The sequence below is a fragment of the Eleutherodactylus coqui genome, chromosome 1 (genome assembly GCF_035609145.1).
Source record: "Eleutherodactylus coqui strain aEleCoq1 chromosome 1, aEleCoq1.hap1, whole genome shotgun sequence".
In the NCBI taxonomy this organism is placed as follows: Eukaryota; Metazoa; Chordata; class Amphibia; order Anura; family Eleutherodactylidae; genus Eleutherodactylus; species Eleutherodactylus coqui.
Genome location: NC_089837.1, coordinates 8,672,515 through 8,699,464, shown reverse-complemented (window position 1 = coordinate 8,699,464; position 26,950 = coordinate 8,672,515). Strand labels below are relative to the sequence as shown.

General features: G+C 45.1%; 1 protein-coding gene across 1 annotated transcript; it reads right to left on the bottom strand.

Moving 5' to 3' along the window:
• Positions 1–3,320: 3,320 nt before the first annotated feature.
• LOC136625282 (vomeronasal type-2 receptor 26-like) lies at positions 3,321–25,250 on the bottom strand. Its single transcript, XM_066603058.1, has 6 exons — positions 24,963–25,250; positions 23,168–23,812; positions 23,016–23,093; positions 6,116–6,325; positions 4,345–4,468; positions 3,321–4,225 (listed from the first exon to the last, which is right to left on the bottom strand). Exons 1-6 carry the CDS (start codon positions 25,248–25,250, stop codon positions 3,321–3,323), a joined length of 2,250 nt encoding a protein of 749 aa, XP_066459155.1.
• Positions 25,251–26,950: the final 1,700 nt, after the last annotated feature.

The window sequence follows — 26,950 nt, the reverse complement described above, 5'->3', positions numbered from 1 at the left end:
CGTGTCTGGGAAGAGCTGGATTTCTTTTTTGAGGATTGTTGTTATTTCTCTCTCAATTTCTAACCAGAAGGACTTAATCTTCCTATAGTCCCACCATTTGTGTAAATATGATCCCGTTTGTTCTTGGCATCTCCAACATCTATCCGACTCAGCCAGTTTATACATAAATAGCCATTCCGGGGTTTTATACCACCTTGAGAGTAGTTTATAATGATTTTCTTGGAGACGGACACATGGCGAGACCCCATAAGAGGATTTAAATATTGTCTGAAGTTCCACATCTGTTATTTTTAAACCTAATTCTTTTTCCCAGGATGAGATGTATGTCGGTCTAGTTAAGACACTTTGCAATATAAATTTTTTGGTTAGATGTGAGATTTTCCTAGCCTCTTTACTTTTGTTGTTCATTAATCTTTCGAATTCGGTCATGGGTCTTGTTGATGGGTGGTCAATTTTAAAGTTTGAATTGACAGCCGAAACATGAGCTATATGGAGGTCTTGCATTTTCCTTTGTGGGAAGAGCGTATTTATTATAGTATGAAGGTCTTTGTGTATTATAGCCTGTAGGTCATGAATTGACAGATCTTCAAGTATATTCCATAAGTCGTCTAGGATCTCTGACTTTGGGTGTTTAATGCTGGACGGGAGTAGGCTTAGGGGTGTGTTGGGTGATGGTAATGGTGCTAGTGTGTGAGAAAGGGAGTCCCAGGTCTCGCAGATGCCTCTTGTAAGAATATTAAAGCCTCTGGGGCGATAGTCTTTTGGGCTGGGGAACCTCATGTCTTTGAGGAAGTTCTTTCCCTGGTTTAGTTGTGCTAATTTCCTTAATTTGTGGTTATTTAGCGGATACAAAAGTTCTAGCCATCTTTTTAAATTAATAGCTTTATAGTATTCTAAAATATTAGGTAGACCTACCCCACCAAATTGTCTGCTCCTGGACATTAGTGTGTAAGCCAGCCTGGGACGTTTGTACTTCCAGAAGTAGCACGGAAATAGTGAACTTATTTTCTTAAAGAAGGATTTTGCTATATGTATTGGTAGCTTCTCTAAAGTATCTTGGGGAGAATATATGTTTTTATGAGGTTCTTTCTACCAAACCAGGATATGATGGGGAAGTTGTACGCTGAGAGAAGGGAAGCCACCTCTGCCAGCAACGGCTCTAAATTGGAGTCATAAAGTTTTGTCAGGTTATTTGTAATTTTGATGCTAATATAGTCTATATGGTGTTCTGACCAGACATATGGGGATGTTTTCTTAATCTCTGCGGCTCTGTGTGGGGGTAGCGAAATGTTCAATAGAACTGATTTGTTTTTATCTACTTTAAGATTTGAGAAACCGCCATATAAATCTAGTAATCTGTTTAGTCTGGGGAGGCCTTGCAGAGGATTTGAAATTAAGAAAAGAATGTCATCTGCAAAAGCTGCCGATTGGATGTGTTCCCCTCCTATCTCTAGACCTTGTATTTCTGAGTCTTGTCTAACCGCTTGTAATAGAATCTCTAATGTGAGAATGAATAATGTAGGGGACAGTGGGCAGCCCTGGCGGGTGCCATTTGTTATGTTGAATGGTTGAGACAATATGTCATTTACTTTTAATCTCGCATACGGGTTTGCATATAAGGAGAAGATAGCGTTAATTAAACCTGGGGGGAAGTTGAATTTGCGAAGGGCTGCTCTCATAAATGTCCAATCGACCCGATCGAAAGCTTTTTCAGCATCGATTCCTAAAAATACTAGTGGGATATTCTTTTTTTTTGCGTAGTGTATAGAGTGTAGGAGTATTGCAGAATTATCTTTTCCTTCCCTACCTTTTACAAAACCCGCCTGTTCGTCTAATATTAGTTTTGGGACAATTTTCCCTATTCGGCGTGCTAGCAGTTTGGCCCAAATTTTTATGTCGAGGTTTAATAAAGAGATTGGCCTATAGTTATTACATTGGGATGGGTCTTTCCCTTCTTTGTGTATTAGGGTGATCTGTGCTTTTTTGTGATTGTTTAGGCTTTTTTTTATTTTTAACATGTATATGTATATAGTTGATTGAAATGAACCTAAGACCTAAATCTTGTATGTGAATCTGTACAAGTAGCGATATGTTACACTGATGGGATATATTTTTGTTTTGTTAATATGAAAATGACAATAAAAAAAGAGTTAAAAAAAACCAAACTCCCACGCTTTATACTGTAACTACAGCGCTGCAGTCTGGTTGGCGGCTTCACCAACTTCCATAGCTGCATTTTTTTCAACTCAGTCCGTCTCTCCAGCCACCTATGACATGGAGGGTGTAGTTGGCGTTATCCATGCACATCTCTAAATCTCCCGTTACGCTGTGCCATTGGCTCCCCTAATGTGCAGACAAGCCTTACCATTTGTGGGTAGATTCACGTAGCTTATCTGGCATGCACGGGAACAGACGGCACAACACAGCGCAAGGTTTCCCAGCGGTATGTGGATTACATCAGCTACATTATCCACATCACAGAGCATTGGAGAGGCTAAGTCAGATACAATGCAGCAAGGAAGGCGGTCTGCTCTACCCACCGGACCTCTTGGCTGCATTTACATATGGCACGGAGCTTTTCAAACATTGATTATGCCAGTATGACGTCATCACCATTGATAACAAGACCAGTGCGGTAATCAGTGCAACTGGACTAATGTAGCGCGGTTTTGAATTTTATGTTCTAAAAACTGGTGACAGGTTCCCTTTAATGTATCTCTTCTGTACTTTATTAGTCACATTAACAATAGCAATTACATAGAGATGAGCGAGCACGCTCAGTAAGGTCTCTGTGAGATCTCTCAGTCCCCCCCCCCCTGCTCCCTTCCGCTCTCCCCCGCTGCCCCCCATCCCCCGAACCTGCTCGTACAAGAAGGCAGTTACTTGAGAAGAGTGATGCTCGCTCGAGTAATTGACCTTACTGAGCGTGCTCGCTCATCTCTAGTGACCAATGAATTAATTGATGTAAGATACTAAATAAACCCAGATTTTTTATGTACCCTGGCCAATGAATCTGCTGTGCTGGTGCCTTATTTGCACTTTGATCTGGAAGCAAGGATGTGTTGGACTCTGCTAGTAAGATCCATTTCTAGGCCATATATTGTGGTTAGCAGAGGACTGTATTGCTGTTCGATGTGCTATATGGACCCTTCCAACTCTAACAGTCTATGATATGCTGGTTTAGACCAGAACATCTTCACATTTACCAAAGAAGATATATTTCACAAAATATATTTCAAGTGAACTTTATATTTAACAGACATAAGTAGATCTATTCTGTATATTGCAGTATAGTATTTAATAGGCACTATACAAATCTCTTATCTTCTTCCCTCCAGTAAACGTGTTCTTGTGTTGAGGTCCGGTCTCCATAGGATAATGTAGCACTTTGGGAAGAATATACACCCTAAAAGTCCAGCACATGAGGTGAATATGGCAAATATCTCCACAGCCACCATGTATTTCCCTCTGGTGCTCAGATAAGCTGGGATCATGGCAATCCAGACACTACAGAACACCAGCATGCTGAAGGTAATGTACTTGGCCTCATTAAAACTGTCCGGTAATGTCCGAGCTAAAAAAGCCATAATAAAGCTAACAGACGCCAAGACCCCCATATAACCCAGGACAGAGTAGAACCCAATAACACAACCTTCATTACACTGCACAATGATCTTTCTCTGATAGGAATGTGTGTCCAGCTCCAGGAAGGGGGGCGCTAGAGCCAACCAACCCATACAGATTATTACTTGGATGGATGCACAAAACACCACCAAAAAATTAGACCACTTGCTTCCAATCCAGCGTTTCCAGGAACTGTCAGGCTTGGTGGCTCTGAAAGCAATGGAAACCATGATGGTCTTGGCCAAGACGCAAGAAACTGCTACTGTGAAGAGGATTCCAAATGAGACCTGACGTAGTATGCAAGTGAGGTCCACGGGATGTCCAAGGAACAAGAAGACACAGAGGAAGCTCAGTATGATGGAAACCAGGAGGAGGAAGCTCAGGTTCCTGTTATTGGCCTTGACGATGGCCGTGTCTTGGTGCAAAATAAAAATAACAAGAATCATGAATGTAAGGAAAGAAAATATAGCAGAGACCAGGGAAATAACCAGGACGATTGTGTCATCTGTGTAGGAGAGAAATTCCAGCTGCTTTGGCACACAACGGTTCCTCTTCTCGTTGGGCCAATCAAGTTCTGTACATTTCATGCAGGTTTCACTGTCTGGAAATTAGAAGATTAAAAAACCAACTAATAATGAATATTGAGTATCTGAAACACAGACAATATACCTTTACTCGTTAGTGATCAGTGGAGCACGTCTATGTCTAACATCTTCATACCTGTAATGTTGGAGATTTCTCCTGAGGAGCACTGGACACAAGTATAGCAGCAGGTATGGATGCTGGACTGGGAGACTTTATGGGTTCCTGGTAAACAGTTCTTTGAACATTGAGACTCAGGAACCTAACAATGCAACAAGAACACTGTATAACACTGTAAAGGGCTGAAGTGCAATATTCTTGTATTAGTGTAGATGTAAGGAACAAGGCCAAATGGTTTACAACATTGTATCCATGGTGTCTAATTATATCTGGGAAAAAAAGGAAAATCGAATACATAACCCAAAAATGGTGCGACAAAAAGGGGCAGCACAAACAATAAAAGTCAAATAAAAAAATGTCCTTTATTACTCCATGTTCTTTAAAAAGGCAAGCTACATTTCGGCCACTGCAAGGCCTTTTTATTGTTTGTTCTGCCCCTTTTCCGCACTATTTTGGGGATTGCATGTGGGGTCTCCAGGTTCAGGCTCTGTTTTGGTGGCTTGCATCCTTTCTTTCTTACTCTAAGTAGGCATAAATTGAGTGCAGCTGGATACTACTTTTTCTGGACTTGTAATACATAACCCGAGACACATGAGGCCGGACTTGTACATGATTATTCTTAACTACAATAACTGAGGAGTTTCCATTGTATTTTTGATCTCTATATATTAAATATAAACGCCCCCCCCCCTCCTGTAATATATCAATAGAGCATTGATTTGGCCAACTTTGACTGACCTTGAAGTCTTGGCCTCCAAGGTGAGAAGAATCCTGAGGAACATGATGAGGTATCTATCTGCATGATGGCATGTAGCACGTGTGTCAAACTCAAGCAAATATCATTTCTTTTCTTCACCTGTGCCTGGTACGACTGCTCAGAGGTTAAAGCAACGGTTGCTTCAACAATTAATAAAAAAGAGATTCGTTTCTTCTACGGAGCGGGATTGAACATTTTTTATCCTCGTACACCGTTCAATCTAACCGTGCCTGCCAGCACGGTCCTAGGAATCCCCAGACGCCGCTCCTAAAGACACGGAGAAGCAAGAAACTGTCTGAAGGCAAACGTGGACAACAGGTGGAGAGGGCTTGGTTCGTTCCCTTCGGATTCACCCTTCAAGCACCGGGTAAGTCCACATCTAATTAAACTATAACAGAAACCTTTATAAATTGCATGAGAGGCGCATTTTAAACTATATTTTTTATATTGGACAGAGGTTAATGCTATATTATAGAGTATATAAGATGGCAATAACCTCTCTCTGTCACTCAAGGAGCAGTTGTACTATGCTCACATGGAAGAAAAGAAATGATATTCGGCTCATAGGCTATGCGTTTGATGCCCCTAGTACAGAGTATCAAGTTGAATAGAATGCTGCTTACCAGATAAAGATAAGATAATACATAGAGCTGAATCAGGTTAACAGCAGTACAAATGCCAGCAGAGTCAAAGATACTGGAACTAGATGAAAAAGCTTTCTAGTTCAGAGAGGATAGAAAAGAGGCCTTTAGAGAGTTTGGCTCAAGTGATGGGAGTCCCTAGCAGACCAGTAGGCCGGGGAGCCAGAGCCGGAGTAAAGGCTGGTGGAGAAGTTACTGCACAAGTGAGGATGACTGCGTGGTCCTGCTGAGTGAGTAGATGACCAGTAGAATATCAAAATCAGGCTACAGATGACTCGTTTGTCCCCCAAGTAAACCATAGGCACATGGGAGGAGAGGAAGGCTCCCTCTTCACAGTGACTAGCTCCTGTGAGATATAGTAGTCAGACAGCTGATCTGTGGTGGCACTCACCTGATTGTTGCTGGTCTTCCATAATATCTTCTTCACATTGATACGAAAAGTGTAGTTCTTTGTTTCTGTACGGCCAACAAACCTAAATATCCAACTTCCATTACTGAAACTGTTCCAGTTCACAGTATTATAGCTGTCAGTCAAATCCCCATTTCTATAAAAATAGGGATTGTCATCAGTGTCCCTTTGATTTCCCAAAACGTGATGGAGCTGTAAGACAGAAGTACCTTGTATTATAGCTAAGAAACCTTCATACTTTTCCTCTGGTTTGTGGATGAGCTGCCAGAGTTGTCACCCTACATATAAGACTTTCTTCTAAAGAATGTGCAGAGCTCAACCACTACATCTGATGGGAGAGCCCCTGACCTAAAGGCCCACACTGTAACAGCTGTGGCAGAGAAGAACGATGTTAGCCCATTGAATTCAATGGAGCCGGCAATACAGCCGGCTCCATTGAAAGCAATGGGCTGCTGGCGAGCGCGGGAAGAATTTTCGGGAAGGGCTTAAAAATATAAGCCCTTACCTGAAAATCATCCTAAAATGTGTAAAAAAAAAATAAAATTTTGTCAGCATTAAAATCGTTCTCCTCTGCCACAGCTGTAACAGCTGTGGCAGAGAAGAACGATGTTAGCCCATTGAATTCAATGGAGCCGGCAATACAGCCGACTCCATTGAAAGCAATGGGCTGCCAGCGAGCGCGGGATGAATTTTCGGGAAGGGCTTAGAAATATAAGCCCTTACCTGAAAAAGAAAGATTTTAGTGTAAAAAAGAATAAAAATGCAGGCATTCTCTTCAATGGAGCCGCTGCTGCTGCCGGCGACTCCATTGAAGACAATGGTCCGCTGGCACACCTGAATTCTTTTTCAGGGAAGGGCTTTACATATAAGCCATTCCCTGGAAATTAATTAAAAGTGATTTAAAAAACAAAAAAAATAGATACTCACCTCCCTTCAGCTGCCGGGGAACAGCTGCATCTTCTCCTGCTGTCTCCTGCACTGTGGTGCTGAACTGCTGTCATTCAGCTGAGAGCTGCGCTAAGCCAATCAGAGGCAACACTCACTCACCCATTCATGAATGGGTGTGAGTGAGGGATGCCTCTGATTGGTCAGGCTGTGACCAATCAGAGGCAGCTCATTCAGCAGGCGGGGATTTTAAATCCCCGGCTGCTGAATACTACAGAGAGCAGTTCAGGAGAACTGCCAGCTGGCCGCAGCTGAACTCCGTCTGCCGGGACCAGGTGAGTATATATATATTTTTTATTTTTACATATTTCTGGATGAATTGCAGGGAAGGGCTTATATATTTAAGCCCTTCCTGAAAATTCATTGTGTGATCGCCGGCAGCCCATTGCTTTCAATGGAGCCGGCCGTATTGCCGGCTCCATTGAATTCAATGGTCAGTGTTCGTTTAATCGAGACGAGTACCGCGTGGTGCTCATCTCAAGTAATGAGCATCTCAAGCACCCTAATACTCGAACGAGCATCAAGCTCGGATGAGTATGCTCGCTCATCTCTAGCTGTAATGCTTTGCTCTACTTCTGCACCTGTGTTGTGCCAGGTGGTTGGCAACACAGTAACCAGGATATGATGTGGACATCAGACTTATAACACAAGTATTTTCCAGTCACTTTTGTGAAACTGGTAGATGCATACTCCTACAACAATGGTTCTATAAGTTTCTGAATTCATGTTTCTGTATTTTAGGTATTTGCTTGAGCTAGTGTATTGTGACTGACAGGCTTGCCTAATCTCTGTGTGAACACAATTGGCTTTGACTGAGGCCCATCCTCACTTACAGATCTCAAGGCCTACTCAGTACTGCAAAAGGGATGAGAATAGAGATGAGCGAGCACACTGGTCCGAACTTGATGCTCGTTCAAGTTTTAGGGTGCTCGAGATGCTCGTTACTGGAGACAAACACCACACGGTACTCGAGTCAATTGCATTCCCTTCCCCGCATGTTTAGTGCCATTTTCTACCCAATAAACATGCAGGGAAGGCATTACCACTTCCTCCTGTGATGTGTCAGCCCTCTCCCTCCCACAGCAGTGAGTGGCTGGCGAGATCAGGTGACCGCCAAGTACTTAAAGTGGTCCCGCCCTCAGACGCATGCTGGCAGAGGTTAGGGAAAGTGCTGAGGCTTATACAGGAAAAGTGTTAGAGTAGGATCCCTCTGGAGAGCATTACAGCTATAGCAGCTCACTCTCATCACTAAATAGTACGCAAATATTTCCTGGCCCACTGCAGAACAGCATTTCACAGATTCAATTCTATGTGTTGGGTGAAGTAGCCGCAGTTATCAGGACAATCTACTGGCTGTATAGCTTTCTGCCCCTGGGCAGGGCGTCGCACAATACCCTTTTCTTGGGTGCGGTGCAGTTGGGTTTTTTTTTTCTATTTAATATATATATATATATATATATATATCTCTGCAGAGCATTACAGCTCTCAGTCTGCACTACATTAGGCAGAGTTGAGGGAAAGAGCTGCTTATATAGGGAAAGTGTTTGAGTAGGATCCTGCCTTCAAGAACCCCAACAGTCCTTCTTACGGCTACTCCTCATCCTGTGCATTACAGTTGTGGCTGGCTGGGAGCAGTAGTGCACCAATTTTGTTTTTTTAAAACATATATCCCTCTGTAGAGCATTACAGCTATAGCAGCGCACTCTCATCGCTAAATAGTATGCAAATATTTCCTGGGCCACTCCTGATCATTGCGGTTATACCGTACTATGTGTGCAGTACCTTAGGCAGTGGGCTGACTTTAATCGCTAAATAGTACGCAAATATTTCCTGGGCCACTGCAGAACAGCATTACACAGATACCATTCTATGAGTTGGGTGAAGTAGCCGCAGTTATCAGCACCATCCATTGGCTGTATAGCTTTCTGCCCCTGGGCTGAAAGCGTCATACAATACCCTTTCCTTGGGTGCGGTGAAGTTGCCACCGTTATCAGCACTGTTCACTAGCTGTATAGCTTTCTGCCCCTGTGCAGAGCTTCTCACAATATCCTTCCCTTGGGTGCGGTGAAGTTGCTGCACTTATTAGCACTGTTCACTGCCTGTATAGCTTTCTGCCCTTGGGCAGAGCATCGCACAATACCCTTTCCTTGGGTGCAGTGAAGTTGCCCCTGTTATCAGCGCTATCCACTTGCTGTATAGCTTTCTGCCCCTGTGCAGAGCATCGGGAAATACCCTTTCCTTGGGTGCGGTGAAGTTGCCGCCGTTATCAGCACTGTTCACTAGCTGTATAGCTTTCTGCCCCTGTGGAGAGCTTCGCACAATATCCTTTCCTTGGGTGCGGTGAAGTTGCTGCACTTATTAGCACTGTTCCCTGCCTGTATAGCTTTCTGCCCCTGGGCAGATCGTTGCATAATACCCTTTCCTTGGTTGTGGTGAAGTTGTCGCAGTTATCAGCATTATCCACTGCCTTTCTATTTTTCTTCCACTGCATACAGCCTCTCTATTATATACAGGTCTCTGTGAGCGGTAAATGACCCCTGTGTATCAGTGCTAGACAGCAGTTTAATTTTTTCCGGTCACAGCATAGACCCTCCGGTATCTACACGTCTCTGTGTGCGGTAAATTAGCCACAGTTCTCAGTTCTGTACGGTGGGGTAATTTATTTTGGCCCTGCTCTATCTTTACTCCGACATGATGAGTAGTAGAGGTAAGGGTGGAGGACGTTACGTGGACCTGGGTCCTGGGCGGGGTCCATCACAGCCGGCTGCTGAGGGATTAGGAGAGCACCAAGTCCCTACGCTCCCCTGCTTCCTATCACAATTTGCGGGTCCACGTGGCAGACCTTTATTACAAGAAGAGCAGTTCAAGCAGGTCCTGTTGTGGATGGCAGATAATGCATCCAGCAATGTATCAAACCCCCAGTCTTCTACACAGTTCTTCTACTACCCCCAGCCTAGGGACTGCGCCTCTGAATCCTCTGGCTGCTCCTCCTTCCTCCCAGCCTCATCGCTCCAGGAAAATGACAGATTCTGAGCAGGCAGATTCCCAGGAAATGTTCTCAGGTTCCTGCCCAGAATGGGAAAAAATGGTTACTCTCTCACCTGAGGAGTTTGTCGTGACCGATGCCCAACCTTTGGAAAGTTCCCGGGGTCCGGGGGATGAGGCTGGGGACTTCCGGCAACTGTCTCAAGAGCTTTTTGTGGATGAGGATGATGAGACACAGTTGTCTGTCAGTGAGCTAGTAGTAAGGGCAGTATGTCCGAGGGAGGAGCGCACAGAGGATTCAGAGGAAGAGCTGCTGGACGATGAGGTGACTGACCCCACCTGGCTTGCTAAGCCTACTGAAGAATGGGCTTCAGAAGGAAACGAAATTGCAGCAGCAGGACTGGTAGAAAGAGGCAGTGGGGTGGCCAGGAGAAGAGGCAGGGCCAGAGCAAAGAATCCCCCAACTGTTTCCCACAGCACCCCCTCGTGGCAAGCCTCAGTGCAGAGGGCTAGATGTCCAAAGATGTGGATGTTTTCCAGTGAGAGCACGGACGACCGATGAACAATGGTGTGCAAAATGTGCTGCACCAAGATCAGCCGGGGAGCCACCACTACCAGCCTCACCACCACCAGCATGCGCAGGCATATGATAGCCAAGAACCCCACAGGGTGGGACAAAGGCCATTCACCGCCTCCGGGTCACACCACTGCCTCTTCTTCTGTACCACAACCTGCCACACAGATCCAATCCCCCTCCCATGACGCAGACACGAGCATCTCCCGGCCTGCACCCACACCCTCACCTCCATGGTCCTCCATGGCCTCTAGCAATGTCTCCCAGTGCAGCGCTCAGCTGTCGCTAACACAAGTATGGGAGCGAAAGCGCAAATACGCCTCCACCCACCCGCATGCACAAGCGTTAAACGTGCACATTGCCAAATTAATCAGCCTGGAGATGCAGGGCTATTATATCTCCCTGACGGAGCATTGGGTGAACGAGTAAGAGCCTGGGACCGCTCACATGCTAGCCACACGAAGAGTACCGGGCCGTGCCACGGTGCTGGTATCCGCAGCGTATTATGCCACCTCCTCCAAACTGCCCCCCCTCCTCCGCCACCTCTACCTCTCAATTACAAAGTGTGAGCACATCGCCAGCAGTCCGTAGCGCGTGGCATGGCAGCACAGCGGTGGGCAAGCGTCAGCAAGCTGTGTGAAACCAATCAGCTTAGGTGACAAGAGGCACACGGCCCCCGAGCTGCTACAGGGTCTGACGGAGCAATCCGACCTCTGCCTTTCGCCGCTGAGCCTCGAACCGGACATGGTCGTGTGTGACACCGGCTGTAACCTGGTGGCGGCTCTGTAGCTTGGCAGCCTCACTCACGTGCCATGCCTGGTGCATATCTTTAATCTGGTGGTTCAGCGGTTTCTGAAAAACTACCCCCACTTGTCTGAGCTGCTCGGCAAGGCGCTCCACGTGTGCGCACATTTCCGCAAGTCCACCACGGATGCTGCCACCCTAAGGAAACTGCAACGTTGGTTTCAGCTGCCAGAGCACCGGCTGCTGTGTGACATGCCCACACACTGTAATTCTACGTTGCACATGTTGGTGGGGCTGTATGAGCAGCGTACAGCAATTATGGAATACCAGCTACAACATGGGCAGTGGAGTGGTAGTCAGCCTCCGCAGTTCTTTACAGAGGAGTGGGCATGGATGGCCGACATCTGCCAGGCATTCGGAAACTTTGAGGACTCTACCCAAATGGTGAGCGGCGATGCTTTGCGGTTAGAAGGCCAATGCTTAAAGGCCAACGCTTTGCAGTTAGAAGAGGAGACGGGGAATGACAGTATGTCGCTTGATAGACAGACCACCCTCATGTCTATATCCCAGCGGGTTTTGGAGGAGGATGAGGAGGAGGAGGGCGAGGAGGAGGGGGAAGAGACTGCTGGCCACACTGCAGAGGATAACCATGCTGCTTGCCTGTCATCTGTTCAGCGTGTATAGGCTGAAGCGAAGGAGGAGGAGTATCTTCCTAGTGAGAACAGTGATGTATTGCGTACTGAGACTTTGGCACACATGGCTGACTTCATGTTAGGCTGCCTTTCCCGTGACCATGAAGACGCAATTCAGAGGGCCAACTAGCAGGGGAGGCGTGGGGATCAGATAGCATGTCCAGTGCAGGCAGGGGAACACTCTCCAAGGGCTTTGCCAGTTTTATGGATCCGCAGCAAGACTGTGTCACCACTCCCCAGTAAAGACTAAGTCAGAGGGAGCACTGTAAATAGATGGTGAAGGAGAACATAGCTAACCGTACCACTGTCTTCCGTGATGCCTCTGCTCCATGCAACTATTGGGTGTCAAAGCTGGACACGTGGCACAAACGTGTGCCCTACGCTCTACCCTGGAGGTGCTGGCCTGCCCTGCCACTAGCGTCTTCTCAGAGAGGGTGTTTAGTGCTGCTGGGGGGATCATCACGGATAAGCGTACCCGCCTGTCAACTGACAATGACGACATGCTTACCCTCATAAAGATAAACAAAGGCTGGATTTCCACAGACTTCTCTTCTCCACCAGTGGAAAGCAGTGGATCCTAAAGTATCTTTTCGCTATAACAGGAGAAAAATGCATCCTCTATCACCCCAAAAACGGGAGAATTAGCTTTGTGTATTATTTCTCCTCCTCCTCCTCCTCCTCCTCCTAAAACAGCATTTCATCATGCTGAACTGCCAATTTCTATGCGGCCCAAAATGCTCTATTTATAACATTTTTTAAAGTTTTATCAGTTTTTCAAGTTTTAAAAGTTAAACTGAAACCAATTTTGGTGGAGGGCTGCCTCCAGGCTCTGTTACAAATTGACCAAAAATGAGCTGTATCGTCAAAAAATGTTTGTCAGTTTCACCTGCCCTCGGTGTTCAGCAATTTTTCATGGGTACATTTGTACTCTAATTACACCAATTTTTCAGGACACTGCCATTTACTCTTAGCAAACAATTTTTTCCAGGCTTCGCCCATGCTCTTGGTAAACAAATTTTTACAGGTGTTCACCTATACTATTGGTACACCAATGTTACTGGGGTTCGCCTATACTCCTGCTACAGAAATGTTACAGGGGTTCACCTTTACTTTTGCTACAGAAATGTTACTGGGGTCCGCCTATACTCTTACTATGGAAACGTTACTGGGGTCCGCCTATACTCTTCCTACAGAAATACTACTTACTGGGGTCCGCCTATACTTTTGCTACAGAAATGTTACTGGGGTCCCCCTATACTCTTGCTATAGAAATGTTACAGGGGTTCGCCTATACTTTTGCTACGAAAATGTTACTGGGGTCCGCCTATACTCCTGCTGCAGAAATGTTACAGGGGTTTACCTATACTTCTGCTACAGAAATGTTACTGGAGTCCACCTATACTTTTGCTACAGAAATATTACTGGGGTCCACCTATACTCTTGCTACAGAAATGTTACAGGGGTTCGCCTATACTTTTGCTACAGAACCATTACTGGGGTCTGCCTATACGCTTGCTACAGAAATGTTACTTACTGGGGTCCGCCTATACAGTTTCTACTGAATGGTTTGAGGGGTTCGCCTATACTCTTGCTTCAGATATGTTACAGAGGTCTGCTTATGCTGTGGGTGCACAAAGACTTCCCATCGCGGTGTTTTACCTATCTGGCACAAGTACACTGACTGGCTTGGGCAGAAATGTGGGCTGAGGCCGAGGTCCTTGGCGGGGTGAAACTCTGATTTCTTCCTGTGTAATATCATTTTTGTGCACCCACAGCATAGGCAAGCCGAAGGAACTCAAAACTTCCCAATGCAGTGTTGAGCTATCTGACACCTACACAGAATGAATTGTGTGGGGACACATGGATTTCCCATAGTTATTTAACTCATGGCACCTTGGGTTACACAAGGTGGAGGCTTGGACCGAGCCTGACCCAGGGCCCGCTCACGTACTTCCCACATAAAGTATTGCGGGTCCTAACTCTGTCATTGTTTCTTGGCCTTATTATACCACCTCCTCCTGCTTGGGGTCTGGGGATCAGCACTGGGCAAGATGTATTTTCTCTCGTGCTGCACTAGCATCTGAGTCCGCTTTATGCCCATGATTACAGAGGGTGTGAGCCGAGGCCAAGGTCCTTGGCAGGGTGAAACTGCCTTGTTTGGGCGCTCTGATTTCTTTGTGTAATACTTTCCTTGCGTTCCTTGGCCCCGCCTATGCTGTGGATACACAAAGACTTCCCATTGCGTTGTTTTACCTGTCTGGCACAAATACACTGACTGACTAGGGCAGAAATGTGCGCCGAGTCCCTTAGCAGGGTGAAACTGTGCCATGTTTGGGCACTCTGATTTACTCATGTGTAATACCAGTTTTGAGTTCCTTGGGCTAGCTTATGCTGTGGGTGCACAAAGACTTCCCATTGCAGTGTTTTACCTGTCTGGCACAAATAAACTGACTGACTAGGCCAGAAATGTGGGCCGAGGCCGAGGACCTTGACTAGGTGAAACTCTGCTATGTTTGGGCACTCTGATTTCTTCCTGTGTAATACCATCTTTGTGCACCGACAGCATAGCCGAGCCCAAGGAACTCAAAGACTTCCCATTGCGGTGTTGAGCTATCTGACACCTACACTGAATGAATTGTGTGGGGATACATGGATTTCCTATTGTTATGTAACTCGCGGCACCTTGGGTCACAAAAGATGGAGGCTGGGACTGAGCCTGACCCTGGGCCCGCTCACATGCTTCCCACACAGAGTATTGCTGCATTGTGGAGATGTGTAGAAGTGCTGGCACCAGAGTCCTCTTTATGCCCACGTTTGCGGCTTCTGAACATTTTTTGACAGAGGTGGCACGGGATTGGAATGATGACCGTACGTCAATTTATCATCAATTCTTAACAGCATTGTGGGATGTCGCCCACACTTTCAAAGAGGGTCGCTGCCTAGCCCTGCCAACCCTCTGCAGTGTGTGCCTCCGGTTCCTCTTCATCCATTACGCACCTATAAATCGACAGGAGGGTGGTGTGGCTATAAAGCGAGCGTGTGGGATGAGGCCAGCTGAACGCTGTGCAGAGAAAATTTTGCGTGCGTTGTGGACGCAGGGTCGTGCAGGGGGGGGGGGGGGGTGTTGGACAGCAATGCCAGCATGTAACCCAAGAGAAGAGGCAGCGGTGTCACCGGCAGGCAGTGATTGTCCTTGGTTGCAGGTAGTGTGGTGCTTAGCTAAGATGTGCCAGCGCGTGTGCCTTGCTAATGAAGGTCTGTCCCTAGTAAATTGTTACGGGGTGACGCCAGACTCTTGCCCCCATTTTGGCTTAATAGTGGGACCTTGGAGACTCAGATGCAGCCATGCATGCTGCCCTTGCCCTTCCCTATCAGTTTCTGTGCTGTTTCTATGACTTTCGGATGATTTCTGGTGTTTGACAAGTCATCATCTATGCGGAGCATCGGTCCCATACAAAAATGCTCAAGTCCCCCATTGACTTCAATGGGTTTCGTTACTCGAAACGAGCTCTCGAGCATTACGAAAAGTTCGACTCAAGCAACGAGCACCCGAGCATTTTGGTGGTCGTTCATCTCTAGATGAGAAGCCTTTTGATGACCGAAGCCGATACTTGATCTGACAAGCTGTTGGGCAGCAATTCTCTAGCTATAACAATCACAGTCATTGTGGTTGTAATGCCTATTGACCTGTAAATGGCTTCCTTAAGCTACCCACTTCTGATGATGATTTTTTGACACAGTGATCATTCAGGCAGCGACAATCAGCATTCCCAAGGCTGCCCCCTTTCTCTTGTCAGTTCTTCTATAGCAGGCACAGAAGCCCTCAGAGACATTCTCTATGGTTCTCTCAGTCGTCTCTGTGTCAGAGTTCACTCTTTTCCCGCCAATACACAGGAACCCCTGGGGAGCAGCTCCATTTGAGAACAAGAACATTTGCCCATATAAAAAATAGTTTGCACGAGCAAACAAACTTTTGCAAATGCATTTGCATTTACGTGGCTCCTCTTTACACTTGTGATCAGCGCTTTCATACACTTCCCTATGATTTGGGTGTATCATGTGGTGGAGCAGTGTGAGGGTATATGTATATATTGCCAAATGTTTTTTATGCTTTTATACCTGTATGCAAGTTCTATTCAAAGTTAAAATGAGAAAAACTTATATGTCGCCTTACATCAGATATTCCAAAAGTTTGCAAGGCTGAGAGAGATGTGTCCAGAAATTCAGAGATGATACAGAACCGAACACGAAGGCCGCGTGCTTGGCTATTTTCCCAGAGGCGCCGTATCAAGATAATGACTGTTTAACTACGTATATGACTATCAGTGCCTGAGCCAGAAATCCGGACTTCACATATATGGTTATGCGGTGAATTTGAGCCAATGAGACCATCACCCATTCCTAGTGATGAGACCAAAGGGTATAAGATCCCATGTAATCTGTAATAAAGTGCGCAGTCATGTCCCCGTGTGAGGAACTATACCAGACCTCCGTTTGTGGTGTATCTTCTTTACCGCCAGTAGCGGGGCATTGGGGTGGGCCTGATTGGTGCTGTACGTAGAAATTTTCCCTGACAAATGGCGCCCAACGTGGGGCGGTAAAACCCGAGCCGTGCAGCCCTGTCCACCCGGATCCACGCCACGGGGAAACCGTCCTGCTGCAAACCGAGCCTGATCAACTCACAGAACTCCAGGTAAGACCGGTATATATTTATGTTGTGTTTTACACTGAGAGCCTTGCAGCAGGAGGGACTATCTGTGTTTTGTGACCGGACGGCTTGGGTTAAGAGTTCTACACGGTAACTTGTGGGCTTCGGGTTTGCCGTCACGGACCACTGACCGTGATAAGCGCACCAATCGCTCACCCAGGGACTAGTCATTAGTCTATTTGTTGCTGAAGTCCATAGTGTTTTTAATGATAGTGGAGATTGTTTGTTGTATCTGCAGAATTTTTTTCTCATTCTTTTCATTTAGTCTCATAAGAGAAGGGACCCTCGGTTGTTTTGCCAGTATATAAGGGGCTAACAATTTGATTTAAGAGGGATGCATTTTGTGAGACAGGCTTCATAGGAGAAGGGACTCTCGGTTGTTTTGCCTTATATATGGGGCTAACGATTTGATTTCAGAGAGATGCATTCTGTGAGGCTGGTTCCATAGGAGAAGAGACCTTCGGTTGTTTTGCCAGTATATAAGGGGCTGACAATTTGGTTTAAGAAGGATACATTCTATGGAGCGTGTTATTATTATTCTTGTTGTTCTAATATGCTTAAGACCTTATTAAAAGAAGACAGAGCCCCTTATGGGCCGCCGCCGTGCGGATGAATTGGTGGAGGAGAAACAAGGGTCCCAATTTGTAAAATGTAAGAAAACTGTTATGAAAATGTGTAACAAGGACCCGCACGGTAGATTACAGTATGGAGACTGGGAGGAGGTCTTTAGGACCAAGACGGGCGCCTTGAAAGACCAAGGGTTGCTAGAAAGTGCTGAAGTGAGGAGCAGAGAGAGAGAGAGGAAAAGGTGTATAATACTAGGATAGATATAAATGTATGTGTGTGTGTGTGTATATATGTACAAATGGTTAACTGAGCTTGCTTTAGTGGGAGAAGGATTGTTTACTTGAAGCTGCAGCCTATGTCTAGGTTCCAAGGTCAAGAGATAACAGAGCGAGAGAAAATGCAATACTAACCCTGGAAAGTAGCCTTGTTTGCTTGAATAGAATGAAAGCTTGAAATTAATCTAATGAATTATACAGTCTTAGAATTCAGGAAATATAGCAATTTCTAAGGTATATTCTTACTGAGTTCTGAGGTCACAAATGGACACGTCTTGGTCTCTTTCATACAGGTGTAAGAAAGTTATACCCCACTCACATCCTGTGGGGGCTTTTAAGAATACAGGGGTTGAAAATGCAGAACATGTTGCGTTGTCAGAAGGTCCCAGCATATGTGTTATTTATGAGTTCAAATGCAGGGAATAGTTAAACTAAAACAACTCTGTTCAGTCGGTGAATGCATATTCATAGAGAGATAACAGTTATTTTGCAAAGGTGGGGGCTTTCAGACTTGACTCTAAGCTCAGAGTCACACAGAGAAGGAAAGGAAGGGGGGCTGAAAGATACCCACGCATTCTAGAATATATCAGCGTTTAATATAGCATATAATAGTTTCAGTAGATAAGAAAGATAGAATGTCTCAGTTACACAAACTTTTTCACATAATTTGTCAAAAATAGCGCTCATTCACAATCTCATCTCAATAGAATCATGTACTTTGTAGCATTGTGGCACTCACCTCAATGTTTTTCAACTGATGTATGTTTGTCACACTTTTTTTCTGTGTATCTGTGTGTTCTGGTGCACCTTCAATGGGGGGTGACGGGGCCGACTTGGGCGAATGGATGGATGAGAGTTATAGCCCAGTATTTAGGCTGTGATGAATGTAAAATATGTGATGCGGATATTGACTGGGGATAAAAGTCCCCCCGCCCCATGCATAAGACTTTACTTGGTTGTGATGTGGACGTGCGGACTGTGGAGCTTAAATGAAGGTGTGTAGAAAGAAGCAAGCGGCCAGTATCGAGGGGGTGGAGCTAGATGACGTAATGGGTCATCCCTCTTGTCCACGAGGGAGGGGGTGAAAATCTTGAGCAGCTAGTAAAAGTTTTTTTTTTTTTTTTTCTCTCTCAAATTTGATAAGACATTGCAGGCAGGATCAGATTAATAATGAATTTGCTTAAAGGATATCACATTTCAAATATTAATACATGTTTGTAGATTATTCTGCCCCGATGTAACTCATGTCTCATGTCTCATGTTATTGGTGCTAACATTTTACAGGCCTTATCTGCATCCATCAAATTTTTTTTCCAATGTTGTACTACCTTGAACCCGACTAATCTTCTTCCAATTGACTACCCTGGTTCAAAGGGGGGGAGGAGAAGGCATAGGTGATCTAGGTATTGCAAATCAGCCATTTTTTTTAATTTTTTGCAACAAGATTCTGATCTTTTTGAAATAGAATATCAGCATGATTGTCAAGCATTGATGCAACAAGAAAATTTAAGTTTTAAAAAGTTACTGAAAGCCCTTGTTAACAATGCATATTTTGAGTTGTTTTTTATAGATGGTCCCAGGGTGATTGACGACTCCACACTGGATATGCAGTGGTCACACAACAAGATGTCCTAAAAGCAGAAGCTCTGCCTCCGCATGTCTCAGCACAAGAAGCGGAACTGGAAGGCCCTCACTGAGGCGAGTAGAGTGGCAGAAGGTAAGACGGCAACCCTTTACACTGACTCCCGGTATGCATTTGGCATAGCTCATGATTACAGCCCAATATGGAAGGCCAGACAGTTTTTTACCTCAACAGGACAGCCAATTAAGAATGATGCAGCGGTGCAGAGTCTCATGGAAGCCCTACTTCTACCTGACAAAGTGGAAAGCTCACACCGATTCCTACACCGGAGAAGCAAGAGGCAACGCCATCACAGACCACACAGCAAAGGCAGTGGCCCTCAAGCCGTGGAAGAACAGAAGAAAAGAAGAATTTGACAATAACTTTGGACTTTGACTACACTTTGAACTTTGATAAAAACTTTGGACTTTGATATACTAAGGACTTTACAGTTACAAGCCAGCAAGGAAGAAAAGGAAAAATGGACTAAAAAGGGACGGTGTATGGCGAACAGTCAACAGCACTTGCCTACCACAGTCCCTGTGCCCCATGATGGCCCAGCTGAGGCACGGAAAGACGCACCTCTCAAAGCAGCAATAAAGTCGACGCTTGAACGAGGACGGGTGGCTCCTGGGTTTTCTGTAGCTGCTGCATCATTTGTCCAATTTTGCATGATCTTTGCCGTAAGCAACAGGGCAGAAGTAAATTTGCCACATAACACTTGCCTAGGCCACTCTACCCATTTCAGGGATTGCAAATTGGCTACATTCAGCTCCCACTTGTTGGGAAGTATGAATATGTGCTTGTTGTTGTTGATGTCTTTTCAGGTTGGAGAGACCTACTCTGCTACCAAAGTAAATAAGCAGGTAACCGCACAGAAGCTCATGAATGAGGTAATCCGCAGATATGGGGCACCGGAAGTGATTGAGTCAAACAAAGGTACACACTTCACAGGTGAAATAATGCAACACATCATGTCTGCTTTGGGTATATTCCAGGCTTTTCACACACCCTACTATCCACGGAGTAGTGGGAAAGTAGATCCAAAAGGCAATGAAGAAAAACGGGCAAATCTTGAATTGAGTGTCTCCCATTAGTTCTTTCCCAGGGGGGTACATGCCACAGTAGCTGAGTTTGGGGAATGATTTTCTTGTTAATTTTGTCATAGGCCTCTCCAAGGAATTGTCAATAAGGCATTCTGCAGTCTCTGCTTTTCTCCCAGGTCCTACAGATGAGTGTCACAATCTGAAACCAGGTGACAGGGTCTATGTGAAAAAGTTTGAGAGAGAAACCCGGTTTGAAGGTCCTTACCAGATGTTGTTCACCACCCCAACTGCAGTCAAGCTCGAAGGAAAGGCCACTTGGATCCACACTTCGCACTGAAAAAACTCATGATCATGCATATCCTTTACAGGCTATGGGCAGGGTTGGGGACCTGGGTGGAAGTGGCTATCACAGTGACATTGTGGTACAATTTCTCTAACACACACAAGTAGCCACACACACCTTTGACTACTGTACACTAGCCATCCACATGTATACATAGATGCAATAGGAGTGCCAAATGGGGTGCCAGATGAATTTAATTCTAAAGATCAGGTTAAGGCCGCCTGCAGACGAGCGGGTCGGATCCGGCAGCGAGAATTCTCGCCGCGGGACCCGACCCGAGCGCCTGCAGAGACGAGCGCGTACTCACCCGCGCCTGGCGGCCCCGGCTCTTTCATGTGCCAAACCGCGGCCGTCTGCATAGGAGTGCATATTGTAATGCACTCCTATGCAAACTTTCAGTGGCGGAAATCCCGCGGGAAATACCGCCGCGGGATTTCCGCCCGTGTGCAGGTGGCCTAAAGCAGGTTTTGAGTCCTTATTTGCTATTGTCACTGTTAATAATAATGTAGATTAGATGAATTATATCTATTACAATCAGCAGAGGTTTGTAAACTACACCAGAGATGCTTTGCAAGGGTTAGCTGACCAGTTAGGGCCTACTGCATCCATGACGTTCCAAAATAGAGTGGCCCTGGATATGATTTTAGCAGAAAGAGGTGGGGTGTGTAACTTCCTGTACGTGTATTATCCCTTTGATCAAAAAGAGTATAAGTAAGGAACTGCATAATGTGACACCAACATTTCCCTTTTTTGAAAAAGATGAAGAGCCAGTTCCGATAATGCTAACCATGTACGTTACCAGAAGAATGGAGAAATATACTAGTACTGCGCCTGCCCCGATCTCCTAAGAAGGATTGTCAGTGGACTTCCCATTTGCCTAGGGATAGTGCAGAAGACCTTAGGTTCCGGCAAGGGCGCACCCTGTGGGGTGTTAACTTGTACAGATAGAGGGTATGGATGCCCGGAAATGAGCCCAGGGAATCCATGGCCTCCTTCTGAGGTGAGGTAGGGATCCCCCCTCCTAGGAGTAGGGCCTTACAGGCAGTGGGGAAACTCTGACACAAGGGAGAGTGCAAGGCCTGGTGCTTGATCTCCATATAAGTTTTTAGGGGGGTTTGTGAGGGTATATGTATATATTGCCATATGTTTTTTATGTTTTTATACCTGTATGCAAGTTCTATTCAAAGTTAAAATGAGAAAAACTTATATGTCGCCTTACATCAGATATTCCAAAAGTTTGCAAGGCTGAGAGAGATGTGTCCAGAAATTCAGAGATGATACAGAACCGAACACGAAGGCCGCGTGCTTGGCTGTTTTCCCAGAGGCGCCGTATCAAGATAACAACTGTTTAACTACGTATATGACTATCAGTGCCTGAGCCAGAAATCCGGACTTCACATATATGGTTATGCGGTGAATTTGAGCCAATGAGACCATCACCCATTCCTAGTGATGAAACCAAAGGGTATAAGATCCCATGTAATCTGTAATAAAGTGCGCAGTCATGTCCCCGTGTGAGGAACTATACCAGACCTCCATGTGTGGTGTCTCTTCTTTACCGCCGGCAGCGGGGCATTGGGGTGGGCCTGATTGGTGCTGTACGCAGAAATTTCCCTGACAGCAGCACATCCAGATATATTATGGACCATAGCAGTTCAGGTGCCATATGTTTATATATCATCAAGAACTCTGGCTCAAAGTTTCTTCTTATAGGTATGTGGACTGTATTTATGTGTTTTCCTTGTATCACTGGTTCCATGTGGTGAGAAGGTTTGTAATTACTTTAAAGAATGTCTTGGTTATGACCACAAAAATCAATTTATTAAAGTGTTATTGCTTTTGCACTATATTATATTTTGCACAATTTTATATGCACCTATTAGCATGTTTTTGGAGTGTGGGGTAAAACCTGGGCAAACATGGGAAGAACCTACAAACTCCATTCATACATTGTCCTTAGTTGGATAAGAACCTAGGACCCCAGCGCTGCCACCTGTACAATAGAATGACCTTTAATCCCATTTTCTGCAGGTCATCTTGAGAGTAGGAGGATACTGTTGTGTGCAGCTACTGTATGTGCTGCTTTTACCCTGTACTTGATTTCTGATTACTTGAAAGTCTTTGGTGGTTTTCCAGCACAACAGTCAACATGGAGCTGAGCCAAGGAGACAACACCAGATGCCAAGATTGGTGGGGAGCTACAGTGATTGGTCCATGACAGCTCCATCGACAGTACCCCTATAACAATAGCAGCCAACAGTACCAACCACAGTGCCTCCATAATCACAAAAGTCAAAGTATGCTCATACCAATGACAGCCAACAATGAGCTCATAACAGTCCCATTCACAGTGCTGGTTTAATAATTCTTCAAACGACTTACCTGATGCCAATATTTCTGGAGAAGAGCGACCTTATCAGTAGTCTGTCTGGCTATAGACATGTGCAGATCATGTACAGCCTGAGCCAATAAATACACAGCTTTATAGACTCGGTCAGAGATCCTCCGCCTTGAAAGTTAATAAAATCTGTGACCTTTTCTGTTCCAGTACAGTTATGAAGAGATATGTTGTGTATGAACTGAAGTAATGCATTAATTCGAGGATCTCTTGATAGACAGTTGAAATATCGCAAGCAAATATGAACCAGTAACATGTCTTCTGGATGATTTATAATCTGGAAACTTTCATAGAACCTTCTCATATCTGGAAGAGACAGCCGAGTAGGTTGGATAGCCAAACTCCCATTTAATGCTTCTCTGTGATGTTCCATAATTGTTGTCATCAAAGCAAATGGAGGACCGAAGACCAGAGTCTTATCCCGCAGCACAACTCGTATTGCATGTAACCAATTTGAAAGGTATACAGAATACGTCCCACAGAGTATGATAACCTGGGCTGATGACTTGCTGATGATCTCCATGTTTTTTCTTTCTTTCACATCTACTTTTATGGTGTAGGCCACACAGATTCCATTCATGGTCAGATATTTTGTCAAAATCCGAATCTCCTCATTACCACTGTCATCGTCTGAAGATACAATCCCAACCCATGTCCATCTAAAGAACTTGATCATGTTAGATAGCACCAAACAACTGATCTGGGCACTTTGAACAGTTCGGTAAAAAGTTGGGTAAAGATTTCTGTCTGTTAAGACATTGCTTGTTGCTCCATAGCTAATCTACAAAAAAGTGATAGAGAACAAATATACATTGTGAGGGATAATAGGAAAATATGTGAGACATGAGAAGGCTCTGAGCCAATGTAAACAAGGACTGAAGTTAAAGTTATCAAAAGGGAGTCACATCCAAAGTTTAGTTGGAGAAAATGCAACAGAAAGAGCAGTATGTAACTGTTCCTGTTGTTCTCCGTGTCTGGTGGCAATTACTTGAGTCCTACTATTGAAAGGAAGAGCAAAGGGGTGATGAGCCCAAGCTAAAGAAGCAGATTCTTGGGGGCTCAGGTGAAGTTATGAGAAGCCATGCTGATGCAAGGGTCCCTAGATTACAAACTTGATGACTCTTTGGCAGCCTGCCTAGAGGACAGAGAACACCTAGGAAGCAATCGGCAGTGGTGAAATCCAGCCATAAAAGATTGTAGCCACCACCAGCAAAGAGATTGTTTCAAAGTGAGTTGTGCCTCCATATTCGGGGGGTTGTAGCCATTAGGTGTATTTTTGCAAGTAGAGTGTGAGTTGTTTTCTTGGGGTTTGTATTGCACACTTCAGCCAGTAAACGGTACAGCCCAATTTACTACAGCTTCTCTACTATTTCACTGTGATAAATGTTTTTGGGATAAACATTCAATGAGCCGCCGTGGGGCAGGAAGTCAGCTGCCAATGAACATCGGCCCCGCCCCCAGACAGGGTGACGGTGCAAACAACAATATTTTTTATTGGAATTTTCATAAAGAATATTTGAAAAGTACCCACAGTAGAGGCCTCATGCATCCCTATGGCACAATGAGCCATAACAGTACAGATTTTATCTTTATAGTATTTGTTTTTCCCATTCCATCACTAGTCGATGACACGGGTACCCATGGCCTATCCGCAATGTCAGTGGAAGCCATCCATGTAGATTACGCACAAAAATAGAACATGCTGTGATTTGAAATCTGCTGGTGGAAATTGCAATCGCTGTCCACTCATCTGAGCGGACATGCGAATGTTCTATTCTTTCAATGTGTACGGAATACCGTGGATCATTTGGACGGGTGATGTTCGCGGATTTCGCAGTTTATATGCAGTCCTGTGAGACCAGCCTAAATGATTAATGAAAACCAGAAACATGTTTTGCTGACGGAGCTAAGGACATGAGGATGCCACCTACCTGTGAGTACCGGTATGTGGCCAGTATTTGAGCCATGGACACCGTAGATGCTGAACCCAGGTCTCCAATAAATCCGGCTACGTTCCTCTGCTCTCTACAACAATAATTGGGGACGGTCCTTCCGGGTCCTGATAAAATCTGTAGGACACTCTTGACAGCTTTCCTGCTGTCGGAGCACGAGTCGTATACATGATATCCCAGAGAGACGTTGGGTAGAATTGTCTGATCTCGGTTAATTTCCTCAATGACAAAACGGAAAGTCAGAAGATACCTGTAATACTGAGGCATGGGTCTGTGGAGAGAATGATTGGCTATTAGAGACGGAGTGAACTAGTAATGCTTTATAACATAAAATTAAGACTTCTTTTACATGGGCGACAGCAATATTGCAGCTACAAAAATGCTGCGATATCGCTGCAGTGTTCCCTTGATTTTGCAGCGTCAGTGATGCGTTTTTCTTGTTAAAAAATAGTAAATCGCTTTGCTGCTGCCAGCAATAATAATGCTATTTTATCATGAGAAGCTTAAGCCCTACCCCTAAAATAAGCCCTAACTGCATTTTCTGAAAAAAAAGTATGTATACCTTGCAGGCTCAGTCCGGGTCCTCCTGCAGCTGTCCGGAACTCCGACGTGCATCCAGCATTCCTCGTTCACCCGCAGAAGATCACTTCCTAGTTGCGGGATTCATAAATCCCACCTCCAGGAAGCAATGACTCTGATTGGTTCATCCAGCGCTACTCAGGCAATCAATGCAGCGCTCGATGAATCAATGTGAGGACTGTGATTGGTTCATCAAGCTCGGCATTGATTGGCTGAGCAGAGTTTGAAGAATCAATCACATTGTGGAGGCGGGATTTATGAATAGGCCAATCAATACCGCGGCTCAGCCAATTTATAAATCCTACCTCCACAATGCTCTGGCTGTTAATAGGTTCATCTAGCACTACTCAGCCAAGCAATGCAGCGCTTGATGAACCAATCACAGCCATTGCTTCCTGGAGGTGGGATTTAGGAATTCTGAGACCCGGAAGTGATCTTCTGTGGGCGACTGAGGACTCCAGGACGCATGGCGGATCTCCGGACAGCAGTAAGGGGAACCAGACTGAGCCAGCTAGGTAAGTATGCCTTTTTTTCTGGGAATACAGCTAGGGCTTATTTTAGGGGTAGGGAAATGTATTGCATCACATGAAAATTGCTAGTTCTTGAGAATTGATGCGATAAACAAGGAGGCTCCATAGGGAAACATGGGCTACAAAAAAAAATCGCAAATCGCCCAAATATTGAGCATACCACAATTTTTTTAATCCCAATATAGCATTAGAGAAAACCTTGCGCATGTGAGGGAACCCATTGGAAACCATGGGCTTCACATACGGTACATACGATCTGTAGCACTGTGGCATTGCGAGAAAATCACACAATTTTGTCTCCTGTGTGAAAGCAGCCTAATAAGAAGAAAGAAATGTTATAAATTATTTGTTCTCTAATATATAAAAATATCTAATCTGAAACAATAAAGGACTCGAGCCATAGAGCCTCAATAGTGTGACACTAAAGTAAGGCAGAGGGGAAGTGGGCAAAATATTAGATGGTTTTCCAAGTTTTTTTAGGAGAAGCTAACCTGGAATATAACCTAATAGCATGAAATTAGCCAGGTTACATGAGCGATCGGTACTGGCACACTAAGGCCGCTCTCATGCGTTAATCGCAGTACAACATTCCATTGATTTCAATGGAGCCTTGGAGAGCTGTGCTCGAACGCAACGTTTTTAACACCACTATTTTTCTGCGTTTTCACATTTTTTATTGCACCTCATCACCCATCACAATGATTGGGAGTATCAAAGGGCATTGTTGAGCGCAGTAACCTGCATTCGAAAATGCTAATCAAAATCGCAGTAAACCACCATGTTTGAAAGGTGTTTTATCGACGCTGTATGTAAGAGTGGCCTAATAGGATCAGGAGTCTCATTCTTAGTTTGAAACTA

Coding starts and splice junctions, on each gene's coding strand:
- LOC136625282 (XM_066603058.1), bottom strand. CDS start 25,250: ATGCCTCAGTATTACAGGTATCTTCTGACTTTCCGTTTTGTCATTGAG. Junction 23,813..24,962: donor CCACATACCGGTACTCACAG/GTAGGTGGCATC, acceptor ACTTTTTTGTAG/ATTAGCTATGGAGCAACAAG. Junction 4,226..4,344: donor AGAAATCTCCAACATTACAG/GTATGAAGATGT, acceptor TCTAATTTCCAG/ACAGTGAAACCTGCATGAAA.